This window comes from Cherax quadricarinatus, chromosome 2, assembly GCF_038502225.1.
Source record: "Cherax quadricarinatus isolate ZL_2023a chromosome 2, ASM3850222v1, whole genome shotgun sequence".
Lineage (NCBI taxonomy): Eukaryota > Metazoa > Arthropoda > Malacostraca > Decapoda > Parastacidae > Cherax > Cherax quadricarinatus.
In genome coordinates, this window is record NC_091293.1 from 77385284 (window position 1) to 77407244 (window position 21961).

The 21961-nt window shown below is 41.5% G+C and overlaps 1 protein-coding gene across 8 annotated transcripts in view; it reads left to right on the forward strand.

Annotated features, from left to right (window-relative positions):
* The window catches only part of LOC128698885 (nucleoporin p58/p45), a 154516-nt gene that overhangs the window by 77705 nt on the left and 54850 nt on the right, over positions 1–21961 (forward strand). For all 8 annotated transcript variants that reach the window (XR_011392474.1, XR_011392477.1, XM_070089052.1 and 5 more), the window contains one exon: positions 15863–16063. Coding sequence is in view for 6 of the 8 variants with exons in the window: in XM_070089052.1 (XP_069945153.1) it covers positions 15863–16063 (201 nt within the window). In the remaining 2 variants the exon portion in view is untranslated. The remainder of the gene's footprint in view (positions 1–15862; positions 16064–21961) is intronic.

Here is a 21961-nt window from a genome sequence, read left to right on the forward strand (position 1 = left end):
CAGGAGGCAGCTCTGATGAAAACTCACACTCGCACGAGCTTTTAAATCTCTGCACAAAATTCAATTTAAACCAGCAAATAATAGAGCCTACTAGACTGGAGAATACACTAGACCTCATGTTCACTAACAATGATGATCTGATACGAAATGTCACCATATCAAAAACAATATACTCAGATCACAACATAATTGAGGTTCAGACATGTATGCGCGGAGCCCCAGACCGACAAAATGAGATTAGTTACGAGGGAGCATTCACCAAATTCAACTTCAATAACAAAAACATAAAGTGGGACCAAGTAAACCAAATCCTAACTGATATAAGCTGGGAAGATATACTAAGCAACACAGACCCCAACTTATGCCTAGAACAGATTAACTCGGTGGCACTTGATGTATGCACAAGGCTTATTTCTCTAAGAAAAAGGAGGAGTAGATGTAAAATAGAAAGGGACAGGCGCTCCCTTTACAGGTGACGGAAAAGAATAACAGAGCGGCTAAAAGAGGTCAGTATATCTGAAAGACGTAGGGAGACACTGGTCAGAGAAACAGCAAGCATCGAACTTAAGCTAAAGGAATCTTATAGGAGTCAGGAATCGCGGGAAGAACTAAAAGCCATAAATGAAATCGAAAGAAACCCAAAGTATTTCTTCTCCTATGCCAAATCAAAGTCGAGAACAACGTCCAGTATTGGGCCCCTACTTCAACAAGATGGGTCCTACACAGATGACAGCAAGGAAATGAGCGAGCTACTCAAGTCCCAATATGACTCAGTTTTTAGCAAGCCGCTAACCAGACTGAGAGCCGAAGATCAAAATGAATTTTTTATGAGAGAGCCACAAAATTTGGTTAACACAAGCCTATCTGATGTTATCCTGACGCCAAATGACTTTGAACAGGCGATAAATGACATGCCCATGCACTCTGCCCCAGGGCCAGACTCATGGAACTCTGTGTTCATCAAGAACTGCAAGGAGCCCCTATCACAAGCTTTTACCATCCTATGGAGAGGGAGCATGGACACGGGGGTCGTCCCACAGTTACTAAAAACAACAGACATAGCCCCACTCCACAAAGGGGGCAGTAAAGCAACAGCAAAGAACTACAGACCGATAGCACTAACATCCCATATTATAAAAATCTTTGAAAGGGTCCTAAGAAGCAAGATCACCACACATCTAGAAACCCATCAGTTACACAACCCAGGGCAACATGGGTTTAGAACAGGTCGCTCCTGTCTGTCTCAACTATTGGATCACTACGACAAGGTCCTAGATGCACTAGAAGATAAAAAGAATGCAGATGTAATATGTACAGACTTTGCAAAAGCCTTCGACAAGTGTGACCATGGCGTAATAGCGGACAAAATGCGTGCTAAAGGAATAACGGGAAAAGTCGGTCGATGGATCTATAATTTCCTCACTAACAGAACACAGAGAGTAGTAGTCAACAGAGTAAAGTCCGAGGCAGCTACGGTGAAAAGCTCTGTTCCACAAGGCACAGTACTCGCTCCCATCTTGCTCCTCATCCTCATATCCGACATAGACAAGGATGTCAGCCACAGCACTCTGTCTTCCTTTGCAGATGACACCCGAATCTGCATGACAGTGTCTTCCATTGCAGACACTGCAAGGCTCCAGGCGGACATCAACCAAATCTTTCAGTGGGCTGCAGAAAACAATATGAAGTTTAACGATGAGAAATTTCAATTAGTACTCAGATATGGCAAACACGAGGAAATTAAGTCTTCATCAGAGTACAAAACAAATTCTGGCCACAAAATAGAGAGAAACACCAACGTCAAAGACCTGGGAGTGATCATGTCGGAGGATCTCACCTTCAAGGACCATAACATTGTATCAATCGCATCTGCTAGAAAAATGACAGAATGGATAATGAGAACCTTCAAAACTAGGGATGCCAAGCCCATGATGACACTCTTCAGGTCACTTGTTCTATCTAGGCTGGAATATTGCTGCACACTAACAGCACCTTTCAAGGCAGGTAAAATTGCTGACCTAGAAAATGTACAGAGAATCTTCACGGCGCGCATAACGGAGATAAAACACCTCAATTACTGGGAGCGCTTGAGGTTCCTGAACCTGTATTTCCTGGAACGCAGGCGGGAGAGATACATGATTATATACACCTGGAAAATCCTAGAGGGACTAGTACCGAACTTGCACACGAAAATCACTCACTACGAAAGCAAAAGACTTGGCAGATGATGCAACATCCCCCCAATGAAAAGCAGGGGTGTCACTAGCACGTTAAGAGACCATACAATAAGTGTCAGGGGCCCGAGACTGTTCAACTGCCTCCCAGCATACATAAGGGGGATTACCAACGGACCCCTGGCAGTCTTCAAGCTGGCACTGGACAAGCACCTAAAGTCGGTTCCTGGCCAGCCGGGCTGTGGCTCGTACGTTGGTTTGCGTGCAGCCAACAGTAACAGCCTGGTTGATCAGGCTCTGATCCACCAGGAGGCCTGGTCACAGACCGGGCCGCGGGGGCGTTGACCCCCGGAACTCTCTCCAGGTAAACTCCAGGTTGGCGAAACGTCTACAATAAAGATACCCAGATGTTGCACATGTGTCTTAATTTCATCTTGATTTATGTGTGCAGATTCGGGACCATTCCTTCTGGGATTTTCCAAGTGTAGATAATGATATACAGTAGACTGTCTTTTAACATGGTAGTTACATTCCTGAAAACAGTGCTTTAGTTAAAACTGTGTTAGACAAGCTGAAGAACGTATGGGAAAAATAGGGTTACTTTCCTGGGAACCCCCAAAAAGCCAAACAACTTTTTTTTTTGACCCATAGATCTTACAAAAATAAAAGTGAATATGTAATTGTAGTTTGTTGTCATGATATATTACATTGTTTTTACTGCTTAAGATTACAATAGTATTTCTTTCCTTAAATTGTGGGTGCTGGTGTTTGTGGATGATTGTGGAGAGTTATGCTGTTGCCTTTGTGGGCTGAGGTGGATGGTAGAGGTTCTGGTACTGAAGTCAATGGTTGTACTGGAGTGTGCATAAATTCTGTAATGGATTTCAGTTCTATTTTACCCTGCAGTACATTATACAATTGACAGTAAGGTATCAGCTGCTCTAGACACTGTTTCAGGGTCCTCTTCAGTGAAAAGGTCTAACTTTAAGTCAGTCAGTCAAGTCAGTAGATCAGTAAGTCAGTAAATCAGTCAGTCAGTAAATCAGTCAGTCAGTCATTCATCACACAAACTCATATTTACCTCACTCTTTTTATGTGCACAAAGTGACACTTCATTACGGCCACAGGCTATCTCTTGCCTAATATTTCTATTTTCTTTGTTAATTCTAAGACTTAAACACTTTTACCTTTTCTTGCCACTTTCAGCAACACTTGTATACCTACTGGGTACCATGATTGCTTGGCAGATTTAACCCTTTGGCTGTCGCAACCGCAAATCCTGAGGTGTCTCCTGGTACTTACCGAGATATAGAGGCGTAAAGTTGGCAGAAAATGAGCTGCATATGGCAACAGCGACGAATGTTGCTCACCCTGTAAACTTTGATTTACTACTTGCATTCGAAGGTTTCTTGTTTTTTTCACTATTTTATTTTTTCACATAACTTAAGTGGCCTGTGAGACCAAAGTATGGTGCAATGTTCATATATACATTCGTTGAATGTAACACAATTATAGCAAAAATACTAGTATCGTCATATTGTTTACAAAACTTGTTTACACAAACAGACAATATAAAAAAATGTTTATTACTATTGTTCTATATTTTTTATTTATTATCACACTGGCCGATTCCCACCAAGGCAGGGTGGCCCGAAAAAGAAAAACTTTCACCATCATTCACTCCATCACTGTCTTGCCAGAAGGGTGCTTTACACTACAGTTTTTAAACTGCAACATTAACACCCCTCCTTCAGAGTGCAGGCACTGTACTTCCCATCTCCAGGACTCAAGTCCGGCCTGCCGGTTTCCCTGAATCCCTTCATAAATGTTACTTTGCTCACACTCCAACAGCACGTCAAGTATTAAAAACCATTTGTCTCCATTCACTCCTATCAAACACGCTCATGCATGCCTCCTGGAAGTCCAAGCCCCTCGCACACAAAACCTCCTTTACCCCCTCCCTCCAACCTTTCCTAGGCCGACCCCTACCCCGCCTTCCTTCCACTACAGACTGATACACTCTTGAAGTCATTCTGTTTCGCTCCATTCTCTCTACATGTCCGAACCACCTCAACAACCCTTCCTCAGCCCTCTGGACAACAGTTTTGGTAATCCCGCACCTCCTCCTAACTTCCAAACTACGAATTCTCTGCATTATATTCACACCACACATTGCCCTCAGACATGACATCTCCACTGCCTCCAGCCTTCTCCTCGCTGCAACATTCATCACCCACGCTTCACACCCATATAAGAGCGTTGGTAAAACTATACTCTCATACATTCCCTTCTTTGCCTCCAAGGACAAAGTTCTTTGTCTCCACAGACTCCTAAGTGCACCACTCACTCTTTTTCCCTCATCAATTCTATGATTCACCTCATCTTTCATAGACCCATCCGCTGACACGTCCACTCCCAAATATCTGAATACGTTCACCTCCTCCATACTCTCTCCCTCCAATCTGATATTCAATCTTTCATCACCTAATCTTTTTGTTATCCTCATAACCTTACTCTTTCCTGTATTCACCTTTAATTTTCTTCTTTTGCACACCCTACCAAATTCATCCACCAATCTCTGCAACTTCTCTTCAGAATCTCCCAAGAGCACAGTGTCATCAGCAAAGAGCAGCTGTGACAACTCCCACTTTGTGTGTGATTCTTTATCTTTTAACTCCACGCCTTTTGTACGTATATACATATGTACAATCACTGGACACTTTCCTAGAACTGCTGCAGCTTGTGGAATCCTTTGAAACATGGGTGTATGCACAATGGTGTTTTACACTCCTCACACATAAAACGAGTGTGTCTGCGTTTTTGTGGCGGTTTTGTGGTATGTGCACAGACATAACACCTCTTCTGAGAATTTTTCTTGAAAGTAGTAGGTGGCAGTGGTATGGGGTAGTGATCACCAGGCCTCAGATGAGATGGTATGTGTTGGTAATTTTGTGGGTGCTGGTCTATTGCAAGTGATGTTTCTTGGTACTTGAATATTATTTGTCTGAGAACTGACAAACAAAATTCACCATAGTTTAGTTTGTTGTTGGTCTTCAACTTGTACAAATTATAAACATTCAGCATGGAAATGTCAAGAAGATGGAAAGAGTTTTATGTACCACTTATAACTCTTGTGAACATAGTCAGCAAACTCAATCTGCATGTCACATTTGTCCACTAAGTGCATATTGAGGTTGTAGTCCATCACAGCTGCAGGTTTTACAATGGGTTCATTGGTCTCTCTATTCTGCTTGCCAGTGTCTACCATTTCGTGTCTGTGAACTGATGTCAACAATGTGACATCACGTTTGTCATGCCACCAAAATACCATGATGTCATTGGCATCAAACACCTGAACTTCACCTCTACGAGTGCCTGCGTCAAACTTAGGCATATGTCTACGATTTCCACGCACTGTGCCACACATGTCTGCCATGTTCACTCACAAGAAATCAGCGAGTAAAGGGCTTGTGTACTAGTTATCGGTATATAAAATATGCTCCTTACCAAGATATGGTTTCATCATTGTTCTAACCACATCACCAGAGATACCCAGTAACTTCCTGGTATCTTGCAATGTATTACTGCCAGTGTACACAGTTATATCCAAAACCAGACCACTTTTGCAATCACACAGTACAAATAACTTTATACCAAAGCATTTCCTCTTGCTTGGCATATACTGCTTGAATGACAGTCTGCCTTTGAACAAAATCAAAGACTCATCAATAACAAGCTTCCTGAAGGGATAAAAATATGTACAGCACTTTTGTTTCAGGTACATGAACACATTCCTGATCTTATATAACCTGTCGCTTCTGTCAGGCCTTGTTTTGTCTGGAAAATGTAGTGTACGTAACAGTAGCACAAATCGATTCACTTGTATAATGGGGTTGAAATCAGGCGGTCTGTTGACCAGTATGTGTTGACACTGTGCTTATACACATGTGGCATAAGCATTATTGTGGCAAAGAACAGATACATCTTTGCCACAGTTGTGTCCTTCCACTGGTGTAGCCATGACCTTGGTAAAAGAATTGTGTTTGCCATGGTGTACTCAAAGTATGTATTGCTCTCCCTGACAATAATGTCCATCAGGGGTTCATCAAAGAATAACTGAAATCATTCCAGTTCAGTGGCATTGTTTCCAAGTGTACATGATGGTCGTATTCCACTTTGTATTCCATCAAAGTGATGGGGATTGGGAACAAAATTGTCACCTTGCTGCCAATCCCAGATGTGGTCTACAGATAGTTGTGGTTGTGAAGGATGTGGTTGTGCAGGTTGTGATTGTGGATGTTGTCAGGGTGGTTGAGGGTGGTTGTGGCTGTGCTGAATTAGCAGCGTGGGCAGTAGCATGGCCCGCTGCTGATGCCACACAACTCGTGTCGCCACCACCACCTGCTGCCCCACGCACATCATTCATTCCCACTGTAACAATCTTCACTATCAGTTCGTGGTGTAGGGCCATGGGATGTACTCCAAGATTTACTCCTTCCCCTTGGAAGAACATATGGCACACTATCAGAATGCATGCTGCATTGTACATTCTGCTGTTTCACTAGAGAATATTCACCCTCACTGTTGCAACTAGAACTGCTTTCAGTAGCTTTGAAATCACTTTCACTATCACTTTCACTGCTCACATTAGAGTCTTGTACACAGGCAAATAGTTTCCTCTTTCGTCCTGGTACAGGTGAACGTGAATGAGACAGCCCAGCACCAGAGGTGGAAGGTTGTGGGTCATCTGGATTTTCATCACTAATTACGTTATCCTGGGCACTACTTTTGGTCACGCCATCTCCAAAACCATGAAATTCACTTTCACTGGCACTTCCTTTGATGTTAGAGCTATCACTTGGGAAGAAAAGACCTTCAATCCGCCGAGGAGTGAGGTACTTCTTACCGCAAGGCATGGTGAAAATGGACTACCAAGATGGCGTTCCCACAATGCATCACTGAATCCCCGATTTTTTTCACAGGGCGCACACCCACCACACATATAGGCCTACCAGCTTTCTCATGCTTGATTTGAAGCCGCTAGAATTTATGCGTATTAATTAGTCAAACACGGTCGCTCGTAAGATGTATATATTCGTACGACTGAAACAGTCAAAGGGTTAAGATATGACAATTAAAAGATCTAAACTCCTAGCAGAGGATGGTACGTACTACACGTGTATGAACCGAAGATTGGGACAAGGGTGGTGGGGGTGGCGGAGGGTGCGGAGGATGGTGGTAAGTCTCCCCCATTGACTCAGTGGTTTAACCCACAGCCAAGCAGAGTATATCCCGTGGGCGATGCATGCTCAAAATTTTTTCCCATCCCACAAACTGAACTGTGTTAAGTTAATTTTACGAAGTGTTTTACAAAAAATATGCCACAATTCTTCAATAGTACTATAATCAAAACGTGCCCAACGATGGTCTACTGTATCTCTCTTGTCTGCATTCCAGCGAATGCAGTTCAAGTGCTTCCAAGTGTTCCTAGTAGTTGAGATGTAGGGAAGGTAAACAGATGGATTTTAAAGTTTCTAACTCAGAACAAAAATAGCAAGATATAAGGAGGATTTACCAGTGAGCAGTGATGAACAACATGACATTCAGTGGTGATGAATTCCAGCTGCTTAGATATGGAAAGAATGAAGAATTCAAAAGGGACACTGTATACAAAACTCAAGAAGATCAAATAGAACGAAAGGAACACATGAAAGACTTGAGAATAATTATGTCAAATAACCTTTCTTTCAAAGAACACAATAAGGCATATGTCACAACAGCCAGGAAAATGATAAAGTGGATAATATGAACTTTCAAAACAACTTTTAAACAGCGATGCTTTTCAAATCGCTTGTGCTCTCATTTGGAATATTGTTCAGTGTTGATGGCCTTATTCATGGCAGGAGAGCTATCATAGCTGGAGCAAATGCAGAGATTGTGGACTGCATAGAACCAGTAAAGCACTTAAATTTCTGGGAATGCCTTTAAGTCCTAAATATGTACTCAGAGGAGTGGACAAGAGAGTGACACATAATAATACAGTGGAACCTCTACTTGCAAGCATGTCCACGTGTGAGTTTTTCCAAATACAAGCAATTGATGGGTCGATTTTTTGCTTCCATACGCAAGCAAAATTTCCACAAGCGAGCAGACGTCAAGGCAGGTTCCTTGACACAGGTGAAGGACTCTTGCTCTTGATCTCGGGAATTGTATCTCAGTTGTTTGTTGGACTATCTTATTGAAACTTGGGCAATGTATGATAGAAAGATGCTTCTTAACGTACACCAAAAATGAAAGAAATCTAAGCATAAATAATGGAGTTCACTTCTCAGCAATTAGCCACCCCTTTGCGGTAATTTTGAATGGTTTTTATGGTTGTACGTATTCTCATTTTTGGTCTCATTTGATAGAATGGAGATATATTACAAAAATAGAAATGATTTTAATTGCTTTCACGACGAAAAGTACCTTGAAATGGTCCATTGCTTGGCTGTTTCAGAGTAAACAAATGACATCACTGTCCATTCCAATATGCAGTCGTGAATGGGTTGACATTATTTATACAATTATTGCGATAAGGAGTAACAGTAAATCTTATATTTTTTGTGTGAATAAAAATTACAAATTATTTATATAATAATAATAATAATAATAATAATAATAATAATATGTATAATAATAATACATATAATAATAATAGTATAATAATATAATACAATAATAATCATAATAATATAATATGTATAATAATAATACATATATAATAATGATGTATTACATATAATAATTATAATAATAGATGGCTTCAAAAGGCCATCACTAGCTGGCAGTGTTTACCACAACAAAGAGGGAGCAGTTGTGGCCACCTCCACCTGTTACATAAGGACATATTTTATTCATTCTAGAGTATATATCATGTTTCTATGTTATTTATATTGTTTGTTATGTCATATTAGAGGAACTGTGATATATAAATAAGCCATATAAATGATATTAGCGAAATTATTCATGAAGTATTTTGCCCGGTCTCCAGACAAACTCTCGTCCACCGCCGACACCGCCCATACCACTACATGAATAACATATTTTATTCATTCTAGAGTATATATTAGGTTTCTGTGTTATTTATATTGTTTATTATGTCATATTAGATTACATGAGATAGATAAATAAGCCGTAGAGTTGATATTAGCAAAATTATTGAAGTACAGAATTCCACTGGAACGGATTAATTGCATTTCAATTAATTTAAATGAGGAAAATTGACTCTGCAAACGAGCAAATCCAGTTGCGAGCAAGGTCATGGAACGGATTAAACTCGCAAGTAGAGGTTCCACTGTATATACCTGGAAAGAACTTGAGGGTCTTGTACCAAATTTGCACACTGCCACAACTTACTGGCAAGCAAGCAAGCAAGCAAGTGCAGGTAAGATCCCAATGGGATGAGCGGGGAAGACGGGACAGACGAAGAATAGCGCTGGAGAGGAGTGTTCTTAGTCGTAGAAATAGAGCCAGGGCTTGACCCAGCAGCTAAGGCGATCATGGGACAGACTTGGAGAAAAAACGGGAAGAGAGCAAGCTGTGTATGCAACAGTCTCGTGGTAGGTGAGGTCTTTGAGTCTCGAGAGCTGGAAGTTTCCAGGTCGCAGGAGAGGGCAGGCAGGTAGGACCATCAGAGGGCAGCAGACATGTGGGAGGTTATTTTAGTAGTTGAGGAGGCAGGTTTGCAGTGGAGCCATTTGCAAACTTCTTGAAGCTGCTCCTGGAGAGGTGGTATAGCATTGTCTTGTTGGAAAAAGTGAAACGAAGAGGCTTGATGAACTCAAGAACTTGCGTGAGTGTGAAGTGAAGAGGTGATTCGCAGGCATACTTGACTGTTCCATCACCGAGGCCTTTGTAGAGTTCAGAGCAGGTCATGGTGTCAGTGTTCGAGGGAGAGGTGTAGAAAGTAAGGTTTTCCCAAGAGGGTGTGCTGGAGTCGTCGCTATCTGCTTCGTCGGGGGATTCGTCAGGAAATTCTTGTTCAATTGTTTCTACAGTGATTGTGTCAAGAGGAGGCTGGGAGTCTAGAGTATTTGCGGTCTGGCTGGTTGTTGGTGGTTGTTGAGAGGTGGCAGTGGTCACTGGGCGTGGTTCAGGAGTGTTTTTTGGGGCAGAGTTAGGATTTGGGCCTGAAGTTGATGTGAAGTTAGCGATGTTTGGGATAATCTTGAGGAAGTCCTGTGATGTTGGCGAGTCAGGAAAGTTGAATGACGGCATGTTGTTAAGACGGAATAGTTCGTTAATTGTAGTGTTGAATATGCCTGGGTTTGCTGCATTTGCAAGGTGTGCATACATCATGCAGTACAACACCTTAGAGGGAGCAGCGTCAGGGAGTGCAGAAAGGGAATTGCTGGATAAAGATGACTGCTGTGTGGCTTGTAGAATTCTGGTGGTGTCCGACTGGAGTTTTGAAATGGCGGTATATGTCGGCGATTTGGGATTATTCTTCTTGGTTTCTTCTTTAATTTTTTCGACATTACTTCTTTTTGTAGTGGGCATTTAGCTGCAAGGGTATGATGAGTACCCTTGCAGTTAAGACATGTTGGAGTGGCATTGGTGGTGGTGCAGGCTTTGAAGTTATGACCTTCTTTTCCACAGGTAGAACAGAACTTTTTGTCTTTAATGGGACAGTCCTTTGTTGAATGCTGATAAGAGTAACAGTTCCAACAGGGAGAGACATGGGCAAAATGTTCAGGTTCAATGTGGCGTCGATGTATGTGGTAATATGAGATAGCTAGTCTATTAGCGAGTGCTTGGGTAGCCATATCTATGTTTGAAAAGGTGATTTTGATCATAGATGAGGCATTGGGAATTCGTGTGATGGTGTCTACAGAGGCCCAGGTGTTTTGGTCTTCGATAGAGGTCTTCAGTTCATCCGTATGGATGGATGTGATTATCTTATCCAATTGTTTAACAAAAACTGAACGTTTCGCCAGCAAGGAGGGAGACGGTGATATGATGAATTGTCGGTCCCGTAATGTGTTCATTTCAGTGTCGTCCATAAGTTTAGCTGCTTCATTGTCGTCGGTGCAGACGACAATAAAGGAATCCTTGAGTGAGTTTATCGCTGTGAATTTGAGATGTAGGCAGGTCCTCATAGCGGCAGCAAGTAATAGTTTAGTGGAATCATTTATAACACCACTGGCTGGTTTGATTTTAACACGATGTGCGAACATTGTCGAACAGGTAGAGGTTACCCTCCCCAACGGGAATCGTAGGGAGACTGATCAAAAAAAGCAACTTACTGGAGTGAGAGATATGGGAGGAAGTGCAAAATAAACCTAGTGAGAAGGAAAGGTGCAGTGAGCACAAGAGAACATTGTATCAACATCAGTGGCCCTAGACTGTATTTAATATCGTACCAGAAGATATCAAACACTGCTTGGACAATTGTAGCTGTCTCCAAGAGGAAACTGGACAAGTAACTTCACCAGGTGCCATATCAACCAGGCTGTTATGGATACATAGGCCAGTGGGTCACTAGCAGCAACAGCATGGTTGACCAGACAAGCACCAGATGAGCCTGGTCCAAGGCAAGGCTCTGGAAGTAAAAAAGCTCTTGAAGATCATCAAAAGTATATCAAAGGATGAAGCCGTTGAACTTGCAATTAAGCAGAGGTGGGCCCTCTTATTAATATGGCACGTAGAATTTACCTCTGACGTCATCACCACTCTAAAGCCCTTACTTTATCTTCCATCCTTGCTGATGGTCCTACCTTTAACTCAGACTCTCTCGTTGACTTTTTGACAGCAGCTGATTTATTATACAAACTTTGATGATACTTTAGCACTCCTCACAGCCCTTTCCAACTCTCCCTCTGTTGTCCTCTCCACCCTTGCTACTTTATGATCCTGCACTATCCCTTGCCCCGCTGCACTGTATGACCCTTGTAGGTTTAGCACTTCTTTCTTATTATAATACATGTAATATTAATGATACGACTTGACCAGACAGCTGTATGATGAAGCGAATTTGGTTTGCTGCATGGCTGTTTTAATTGGACACTCCATTAAATGTAGATGTTGAGCCTTTGTCTGACCAGATTTTCTGTTTTAGTTGATATCAGCTTAATAGAAGTCCATTTTATTGAGGTTTACTGTATCTTGTACAACCTCTCATTATACTTTCAAAGAAAGTACATCTTGATGTTGGTGAGAGGGGTCTTGTTCCAAAGAATTGGAGTTACCCTCCCTTTTGCATCAGATCTTAATGCCTCTCATTTCCCCTATTGCTGTATGACCCCTGTGGGTTTAGCACTTACCTCTTGAATGTAGTAATAATTAAACCATTGATGTTATGGACCTCAATTTAACAATTTAGGAAATATGGGACACTCCACTGGATAAGTTGCTTTGGAAAGAATGGACAAAGTCTATTGTTTATTGAATTCTTCATTATTGATATGATTGTGGTAAAACAGTCTCATCACTCCATTACTATTGCTGTTACTGGCCATCATGTACCCCTCCTCTCCTGTCCCCTCCCATTTATTTATTTATTTATTTATTTATTTCCAATTTGAGCACACATACAGAGGTACAAAAAAATACAGGTAAGAGCAGCATGCCAAAGCCACTTATACTATGCATAGCATTACGGGCTGGCTTAAAATTAACTTAAGATTAACTAAGCAATGATGAAATCAGTGATAAAACATTAATGTAAACAGATTACTATAAAGCACAAGAGAGTATTACAAAGACAGGTCATATGGTTGCATTCAGTTAGGTAGTGATTCTGTTAGGTAGTGTATTTAAAAAATAATAAAGTTAGATTGGGTTTTAGGTTTAACATTTATGTGATATAATTGTGAGAAACATTTAAGATATACAATTTATAAGGTTCAGTTATTCAGTATTTATTTGGTTTTGGGTGAGTAAGTGATCTTTGAGAAGAGACTTGAATTTATAAACAGGTAGTGTTTCTTTTATATTTACAGGTAATGAATTCCAGATTTTAGGGCCTTTTATGTGCATTGAGTTTTTGCATAGTGTGAGATGGACACGAGGAACATCAAAGAGTGATCTGTGCCTTGTGTTATGGTCATGTGTTCTGTTGAGGTTGGCAAGGAGATGTTTGAGGGGAGGGTTAACCCTTTGACTGTCGCAACCCCAAATCCTGAGGTGTCTCCTGGTGTCGCAAAATTAAAAAAAAAAAAAATTATTTTTTCTTATGAAATGATAGAGAATCTTTTCCCGATTGTAAAGACACCAAAAAAACGAAATTTGATGGAAAACTGACGGAATTACGCTCTCGCGAAGTTAGCGACTTCGGCGATATTTAAAAATCGGCAATTTCGCCCACTTTGAGCCCTATTTTCGGCTAATTCCGTTATTCCAGTCAACCAAACTCATAACTATTTCTTCAGAACTCTATTTTTTCTATCGATTGAGTACAAGAAACTGCCCATTTACCGATTTCAACTACCCAATAACATGGTCAGAAATTTGCAATTTGGCCAATTTCCCGAAAATTAAAACATACGACAATTTCAAAATAAGGTCCAGAATGAACAATGCAGACATTCCTGGCTCTAAAATAACATTTTCTTTGTTCATCAGTCATGTCTCCAGGTCCCTGTGATATTACTCTTGCTTTTTATTTTGAAATTTTATTCAAACAAAAAATAGAAGATTTACTGTTATGCAGACTACTGCAATACTGTAATAATTGTAAAAATTACATCAACCCATTCATGACTGCATATTAGAATGGCTATTTGGACATTTATTGGACAATGACATCATTTGTTTACTTTTGAACATCGGCAAAAATCAAACATTTCCTGTACTTTGTGCTCCATTTCCAGGTTCTTTTTATAGTAAAATTAATCAAAATCACTTCCATTTCTATAATATAGTTTCCATTCTATCAAATGAGACCAAGAAAACGAGAATACAACCACAAATACTATACGAAAATAGACCACAAAGTCGGCATTTTAATTAAAAAAAACGGTCGGAGTTTTTTTTTTCTCATTATGCACTGTGTGCTCCAGGATTTTTTTTATGTGGTGCACACTGACCACACAGACCCATTCTCTCACATGTGGGCCTACTAGCTTTCTCCTGCCTGATTTGAAGCCGCTAGAATTTATGAGTATATATACGTCAAACACGGTACCTCGCAAACGTATATATATGGCCGCGACAGTCAAAGGGTTAATATCAGAGTTAAGTGTTCTATGTATGTAATAGGTGCAGTAATAAGTATGGATGTTTTGTATGGTGAGTAGGTTTAGTGTATTGAATATTGGTGGAGTGTGCTGCCTGTAGTGAGAATTTGTTATCATTCTAACTGCAGCCTTTTGTTGGGTAATTAGTGGTCTGAGATGGTTAATTGTTGTTGAGCCCCATGCACAAATTCCATAGGTGAGATAGGGGTAAATAAGAGAGTGATATAGGGCCAGGAGGGCTGACTGTGGAACATAGTACCGTATCTTCGATAGTATGCCTACAGTCTTGGAAATTTTCTTAGAAATTTGATGTATATGTGTATGAAATTTGAGTCTATTATCAAGGTTGATTCCTAAGAATTTTCCCTCTGTTAGTTTTGTAATAGGTGATCCGTTTATCATTATGTTAAGAGGGACATCTGTAGCTCTGTTACCAAACTGAATGAAGTAGGTTTTGTCAATGTTTAGTGTAAGTTTGTTAGTCCTCATCCAGGTAGATATTTTCTGTAATTCGGTATTTATAGTATTGGCTAGCGTGACTGGGCTCGGGTGAGAGAAGACGTATGTAGTGTCATCTGCAAATAGTGTGGGTTTGAGTAATTGCGAAGCATTTGGAAGGTCATTTATGTATAGGAGAAAGAGAAGAGGGCCAAGGACACTTCCCTGTGAGACACCAACTGTAATTGGTTGCGCAGAAGAGTTTGCCCCATTTGCGTACACATATTGGCTTCTGTTGCTGAGGTATGACTTGAGGTAGTTGAGGGAGTGCCCTCTTATACCATAGTGTGACAATTTTACGTGGAGCAAGTCATGGTCAACTGTATCAAAAGCTTTACGTAAGTCAATGAAGATCCCCAGTGGGACTTCTTTTTTCTCTATTGCAGTGTATATATGTTCTAGCATGTGTATAATAGCATCATTAGTATTTTTATTAGGCCTGAATCCAAATTGGCAGGGGTTGAGTATGTTTTGGGAGATAAGGTAGGAGTAGATTCGTTTATGAATTAATTTTTCGAAGATTTTTGAGAGAGGGTGTAAGTTGGATATTGGCCTATAGTTATTCAACTCTGTTTGGTCTCCTCCTTTGTGGATCGGGGTGACCCTTGCTATTTTGAGTACTGTAGGGAAGGTGGAGGATTCAATGGATTTGTTAAAGAGTGTTGCAATGATTGGTGATAGCACTTGTGACACTTTTTTGTATATAAAGGGTGGTAAGGTATTTAAATCTCCTGCCTTGTTTTTTAGTGCGTTGATAATAAGGGAGACTTCGTATGGGTTAGTCGGAGCTAGGAACAGTGTGTTCGGGTAGTTGCTGGTGAGGTAGTCATTTGGTGGGGTATCTGAGCTTGGGATTTTATTGGCAAGGTTTTGTCCCATTAATTCATTATATTGAGTTTATATGAATGAGGGAGGGATGTTACATAATTTATCTTCACATGTTCCGAATTAATGGACTGATATTTAATACAGACATTGCTGAGGTGCTGCAGCGTGAGCATGATACCTTAAAAGAAGTTGCTGCCAAAGTTTATGCCAAACATTCACAGCTCGTAGAGCAGAGCCAGCGTCTCAACACTAAAGCCGTGCCCAACAATGAAGCTTTCTTCCGACCACAATCAAAAGAGGATCACAAAACTCCTGCTTCAGCAGTGGTGCGGCCAGTACTTGGAGGTAATGTATTGAATAACAATTTGTTAATCTTTATTAAGTGAAAATTATTTTTGATCAGATGCAAAGGTATATACTGTAGTTGGCTTCAGTTTATATGAATTTATATGTTGATTTCATATGTAGTAGCTTGGTTGACACACAGGTACAGTAATAGGTCGGTAGGCATCAACCACCTAGTGAGGAGCAACTCTCCTGTTATGAATCATATTATAAAGGGTATATAATATCATAGAAAAGAGTAAGGTGATGAGGGTATGAAATGATTTAGATAAAGAAAAATTGGATATCAAATTGGGGAGGAGGAGTATGGAAGAAGTGAATGTTTTCAGATACTTGGGAGTTGACGTGTCGGTGGATGGATTTATGAAGGCTGAGGTTAATCATAGAATTGATGAGGGAAAAAAGGGGAGTGGTGTGTTGAGGTATATGTGGAGACAAAAAACGTTATCTGTGGAGGCAAAGAAGGGAATGTATGAAAGCATAGTAGTACCAACACTCTTATATGGGTGTGAAGCTTGGGTTGTGAATGCAGCAGCAAGGAGGCGGTTGGAGGCAGTGGAGATGTCCTGTCTAAGGGCAATGTGTGGTGTAAATGTTACGCAGAAAATTCGGAGTGTGGAAATTAGGAGAAGGTGTGGAGTTAATGAAAGTATTAGTCAGTGGGCTGAAGAGGGGTTGTTGAGATGGTTTGGTCATTTAGAGAGAATGGATCAAAGTAGAATGACATGGAGAGCGTATAAATCTGTAGGGAAAGGAAAGCGGGGTAGGGGTCGCCCACGAAAAGGTTGGAAGGAAGGGGTAAGGGAGGTTTTGTGGGCGAGGGGCTTGGACTTCCAGCAGGCGTGCATGAGTGTGTTCGATAGGAGTGAATGGAGATTAATGGTATTTGGGACCTGACAATCTGTTGGAGTGTGAGCAGGGTAATATTTAGTGAAGGGATTCAGGGAAACCGGTTATTTTTATATAGCCGGACTTGAGTCCTGGAAATGGGAAGTACAATGCCTGCACTCTAAAGGAGGGGTTCGGAATATTAGCAGTTTGGAGGGATATGTTGTGTATCTTTATACATATATGCTTCTAAACTGTTGTGTTCTGAGCACCTCTGCAAAAACAGTGATTATGTGTGAGTGAGGTGAAAGTGTTGAATGATGATGAAAGTATTTTCTTTTGGGGGATTTTCTTTCTTTTTAGGTCACCCTGCCTCGGTGGGAAACAGCCGACTCGTTAAAATATATATATATATATATATATATATATATATATATATATATATATATATATCAATCTAGGTAGTAGGTTGGTAGACAGCAACCACCCAGGGAAGTACTTCCGTCCTTCCAAGTTAGTGTGAAACAAGAACCTGTAATTGTTTTACATGATGGTAGGATTGCTGGTGTCCATTTTTCTGTCTTGTGAACATGCAAGGTTTCAGGTACATCTTGCTACTTCTACTTACACTTAGGTCTCACTACACATACATGTACAAGCATATATATACATACCCCTCTGGGTTTTCTTTTATTTTCTTTCTAGCTCTTGTTCTTGTTTATTTCCTCTTATATCCATGGGGAAGTCGAACAGAATTCCTCCTCCTTAAGCCATGCGTGTCGTAAGAGGCGACTAAAATGCTGGGAGCAAGGGGCTAGTAACCCCTTCTCCCGTATAAATTACTAAATTTAAAAAGAGAAACTTTCGTTTTTCTTTTTGGGCCACCCTGCCTTGGTGGGATACAGCCGGTTTGTTGAAAAAAAAATATATATATAATATCAAGGTGATTGTTGGCAGTTTTGGTCTTTTATTGCTGTCTCACAATCACAAGATGATGACAAGTAAATCTTATTCACTTCCATTTGCATTCAGTATACACTTAGTGGTCACTTTATTAGGTACACCTGTACACCTGCTCGTTTATGCAAATATCTAATCGGCCAATGATGTGGCCGATTAGATAGCATGCAGACATGGTCAAGAGGTTCAGTTATTCAGATTGAACATCAGAATGAGAAAGAAGTGTGATATAAGTGACTTTGATCCTGGAATGATTATTTATGCCAGATGGGGGTGGTTTGAGTGTCTCGGGAACTGCTGATCCAAGTGGTTTGAGTGTCTCGGGAACTGCTGATCCAAGTGGTTTGAGTGTCTCGGGAACTGCTGATCCAAGTGATTTGAGTGTCTCGGGAACTGCTGATCCAAGTTGTTTGAGTGTCTCGGGAACTGCTGATCCAAGTGGTTTGAGTGTCTCGGGAACTGCTGATCCAAGTGGTTTGAGTGTCTCGGGAACTGCTGATCCAAGTGGTTTGAGTGTCTCGGGAACTGCTGATCCAAGTGGTTTGAGTGTCTCGGGAACTGCTGATCCAAGTGGTTTGAGTGTCTCGGGAACTGCTGATCCAAGTGGTTTGAGTGTCTCGGGAACTGCTGATCCAAGTGGTTTGAGTGTCTCGGGAACTGCTGATCCAAGTGATTTGAGTGTCTCGGGAACTGCTGATCCAAGTTGTTTGAGTGTCTCGGGAACTGCTGATCCAAGTGGTTTGAGTGTCTCGGGAACTGCTGATCCAAGTGGTTTGAGTGTCTCGGGAACTGCTGATCCAAGTGGTTTGAGTGTCTCGGGAACTGCTGATCCAAGTGGTTTGAGTGTCTCGGGAACTGCTGATCCAAGTGGTTTGAGTGTCTCGGGAACTGCTGATCCAAGTGGTTTGAGTGTCTCGGGAACTGCTGATCCAAGTGGTTTGAGTGTCTCGGGAACTGCTGATCCAAGTGGTTTGAGTGTCTCGGGAACTGCTGATCCAAGTGGTTTGAGTGTCTCGGAAACTGCTGATCCAAGTGGTTTGGGTGTCTTGGAAACTGCAGATCCAAGTGGTTTGAGTGTCTCGGAAACTGCTGATCCAAGTGGTTTGAGTGTCTCGGGAACTGCTGATCCAAGTGGTTTGAGTGTCTCAGGAACTGCTGATCCAAGTGGTTTGAGTGTCTCGGAAACTGCTGATCCAAGTGCTTTGAGTGTCTCGGAAACTGCAGATCCAAGTGGTTTGAGTGTCTCGGAAACTGCTGATCCAAGTGGTTTGAGTGTCTCGGGAACTGCTGATCCAAGTGGTTTGAGTGTCTCGGGAACTGCTGATCCAAATGGTTTGAGTGTCTCGGGAACTGCTGATCCAAGTGGCTTGAGTGTCTCAGAAACTGCTGATCCAAGTGGTTTGAGTGTCTCGGAAACTGCTGATCCAAGTGGTTTGAGTGTCTCGGAAACTGCTGATCCAAGTGGTTTGAGTGTCTCGGGAACTGCTGATCCAAGTGGTTTGAGTGTCTCGGGAACTGCTGATCCAAGTGGTTTGAGTGTCTCGGAAACTGCTGATCCAAGTGGTTTGAGTGACTTGGAAACTGCAGATCCAAGTGGTTTGAGTGTCTCGGAAACTGCTGATCCAAGTGGTTTGAGTGTCTCGGGAACTGCTGATCCAAGTGGTTTGAGTGTCTCGGGAACTGCTGATCCAAGTGGTTTGAGTGTCTCGGAAACTGCTGATCCAAGTGGTTTGAGTGTCTCGGAAACTGCAGATCCAAGTGGTTTGAGTGTCTCGGAAACTGCTGATCCAAGTGGTTTGAGTGTCTCGGGAACTGCTGATCCAAGTGGTTTGAGTGTCTCAGGAACTGCTGATCCAAGTGGTTTGAGTGTCTCGGGAACTGCTGATCCAAGTGGTTTGAGTGTCTCGGAAACTGCTGATCCAAGTGGTTTGAGTGTCTCGGAAACTGCTGATCCAAGTGGTTTGAGTGTCTCGGAAACTGCTGATCCAAGTGGTTTGAGTGTCTCGGGAACTGCTGATCCAAGTGGTTTGTGTGTCTCGGGAACTGCTGATCCAAGTGGTTTGAGTGTCTCGGAAATTGCTGATTCAATGATTTTCACACACAACAGTCTCTAGAGTTTGCAGAGAATGGTGTGAAAACACAAAACATTCAATGAGCAGCAGTTCTGTGGATAAAAATGACTAGTTAATGAGAGATCAGAGGAGAATGGCCAGACAGGTTCAACCTGACTGGAAGGTGACAGTAACTCAAATAGCCACACATTGCAACGGTTGTATGCAGGAGAGCATCTCTGAATGCACAAGTAAGAATAGGAAACTGAGACTACAGTGGGCATAGGCTTTCCAAAACTAGACTGTTGGAGATTGGAGAAATATCACTTGGTCTGATGAATTGTGATTTCTGCTGTGACATGCAGATGGTAGGGTCAGAATTTGGTGTAAACCTTTGAAGTGTAATGGAACAGGAGATGCAGAGCATGAATGTGTAGTCAACAAATCTGCAAAAAACTGCATGTCATTGTGGACCAGAATCTCTAAGGAATGTTTCCAGCACCTTGTTGAATCCATGCTATGACTAAGTCACATTTTTCTGGGGGCAGAAGGGAAGCCCTACGCTGTACTAGAATGGTATACCTGATAAAGTGACTACTGAGTGTATGTATCTCTATTTTCATATGTTTGTTATTATATATTGGTTCTAACCAATTTAGGTCAGTAATGCCTCCTATCTTTCATTCTCGTCAACAGAGTTCCAGTTTCAGTTCAATCCTAGGACTGTCCCTGTGATCTAGAGCTCATTCTAACATCAGGAGTCATTCACTTATTATGTCTTGTAGTCCAGTGGTGGGGGGGGGGGGGAGGATGATACTGATTGTAAAGAAGAATGTACAGTCAGGTATCAAACTTGGACCAGCCTGTAGTTTGTATTATGCCCATTTGTTCCTCCAAAGTGGAGGATAGTGACATACACCAAGACCTGTATACCACAGAATACTGCAGAGAATACTACTCTCAGACCTGTATACCACAGCATACTGCTCGCAGACCTGTATTTCATAGAATACTACTCACAGACCTGTATATTACAGAATACTGCTCACAAACCTTTGTACCACAGAATACTGCTCGCAGACCTCTGTAATACAGAATATTGCTCACAGACCTCTATATTACAGAATACTACTCACAGACCTCTATATTACAGAATATTGCTCACAGACCTCTATGTTACAGAATACTGTTGAGAATGGTACTCACAGACCTGTATATCACAGAATATTGCTGACAATACTATTCACAGTCCTGTGGGTGGTATTCTCAGCATGTCATAGAGGATTCCACTGTACGTACAAGAGCAATATTTATATGAGAAATGACTATTCCACAACATAAGTAGATTTTATCCCTTTAACTGTGATATACACATAATTTAAAATTGCTGTGGGTGTGTGTACTCATCTATTTGTACTCACCTAATTGTGGTTGCAGGGGTCAAGTCATAGCTCCTGACCCTGCCTCTTCACTGATTGCTACTAGGTCCACTCTCTCCCTCCTCCATGAGCTTTATTGTACATCTTCTTGAAACTATGTATGGCTCCTGCCTCCACTGCATCATTCTCCGCACTATTCCACTTCCTGACAACTCTGTGACTGAAGAAATACTTCCGAACATCCCTGTGACTTACCTGGGTCTTCAATTACCAGTTGTGACCCCTTGTTGCTGTGTCCCATCTCTGGAACATCCTGTCTCTGTCCACCTTGTCAATTCCTCTCAGTATTTTATATGTCATTATCATGTCCTCCAGTGTCACCAGGTTGATTCCCCTTAACCTCTTCTCATAGAACATGCCCTTTAAGTCTGGGACTAGTGTTGTTACAAACCTTCACGCTTCATCTAATTTCTTGACATACTTGACATACTTGAGTCCTGGAAATGGGAAGCACAATGCCTGCACTCTAAAGGAGGGATTTGGGATATTGGCAGTTTGGAGAGATATATTGTGTATTTTTATACGTATATACAGTGGACCCCCGCATACCGATTTTAATCCATGCAAGAGGGCTCATTGGTATGCGAAATAATCGGTATGCGAATGAATTTTCTCCATAA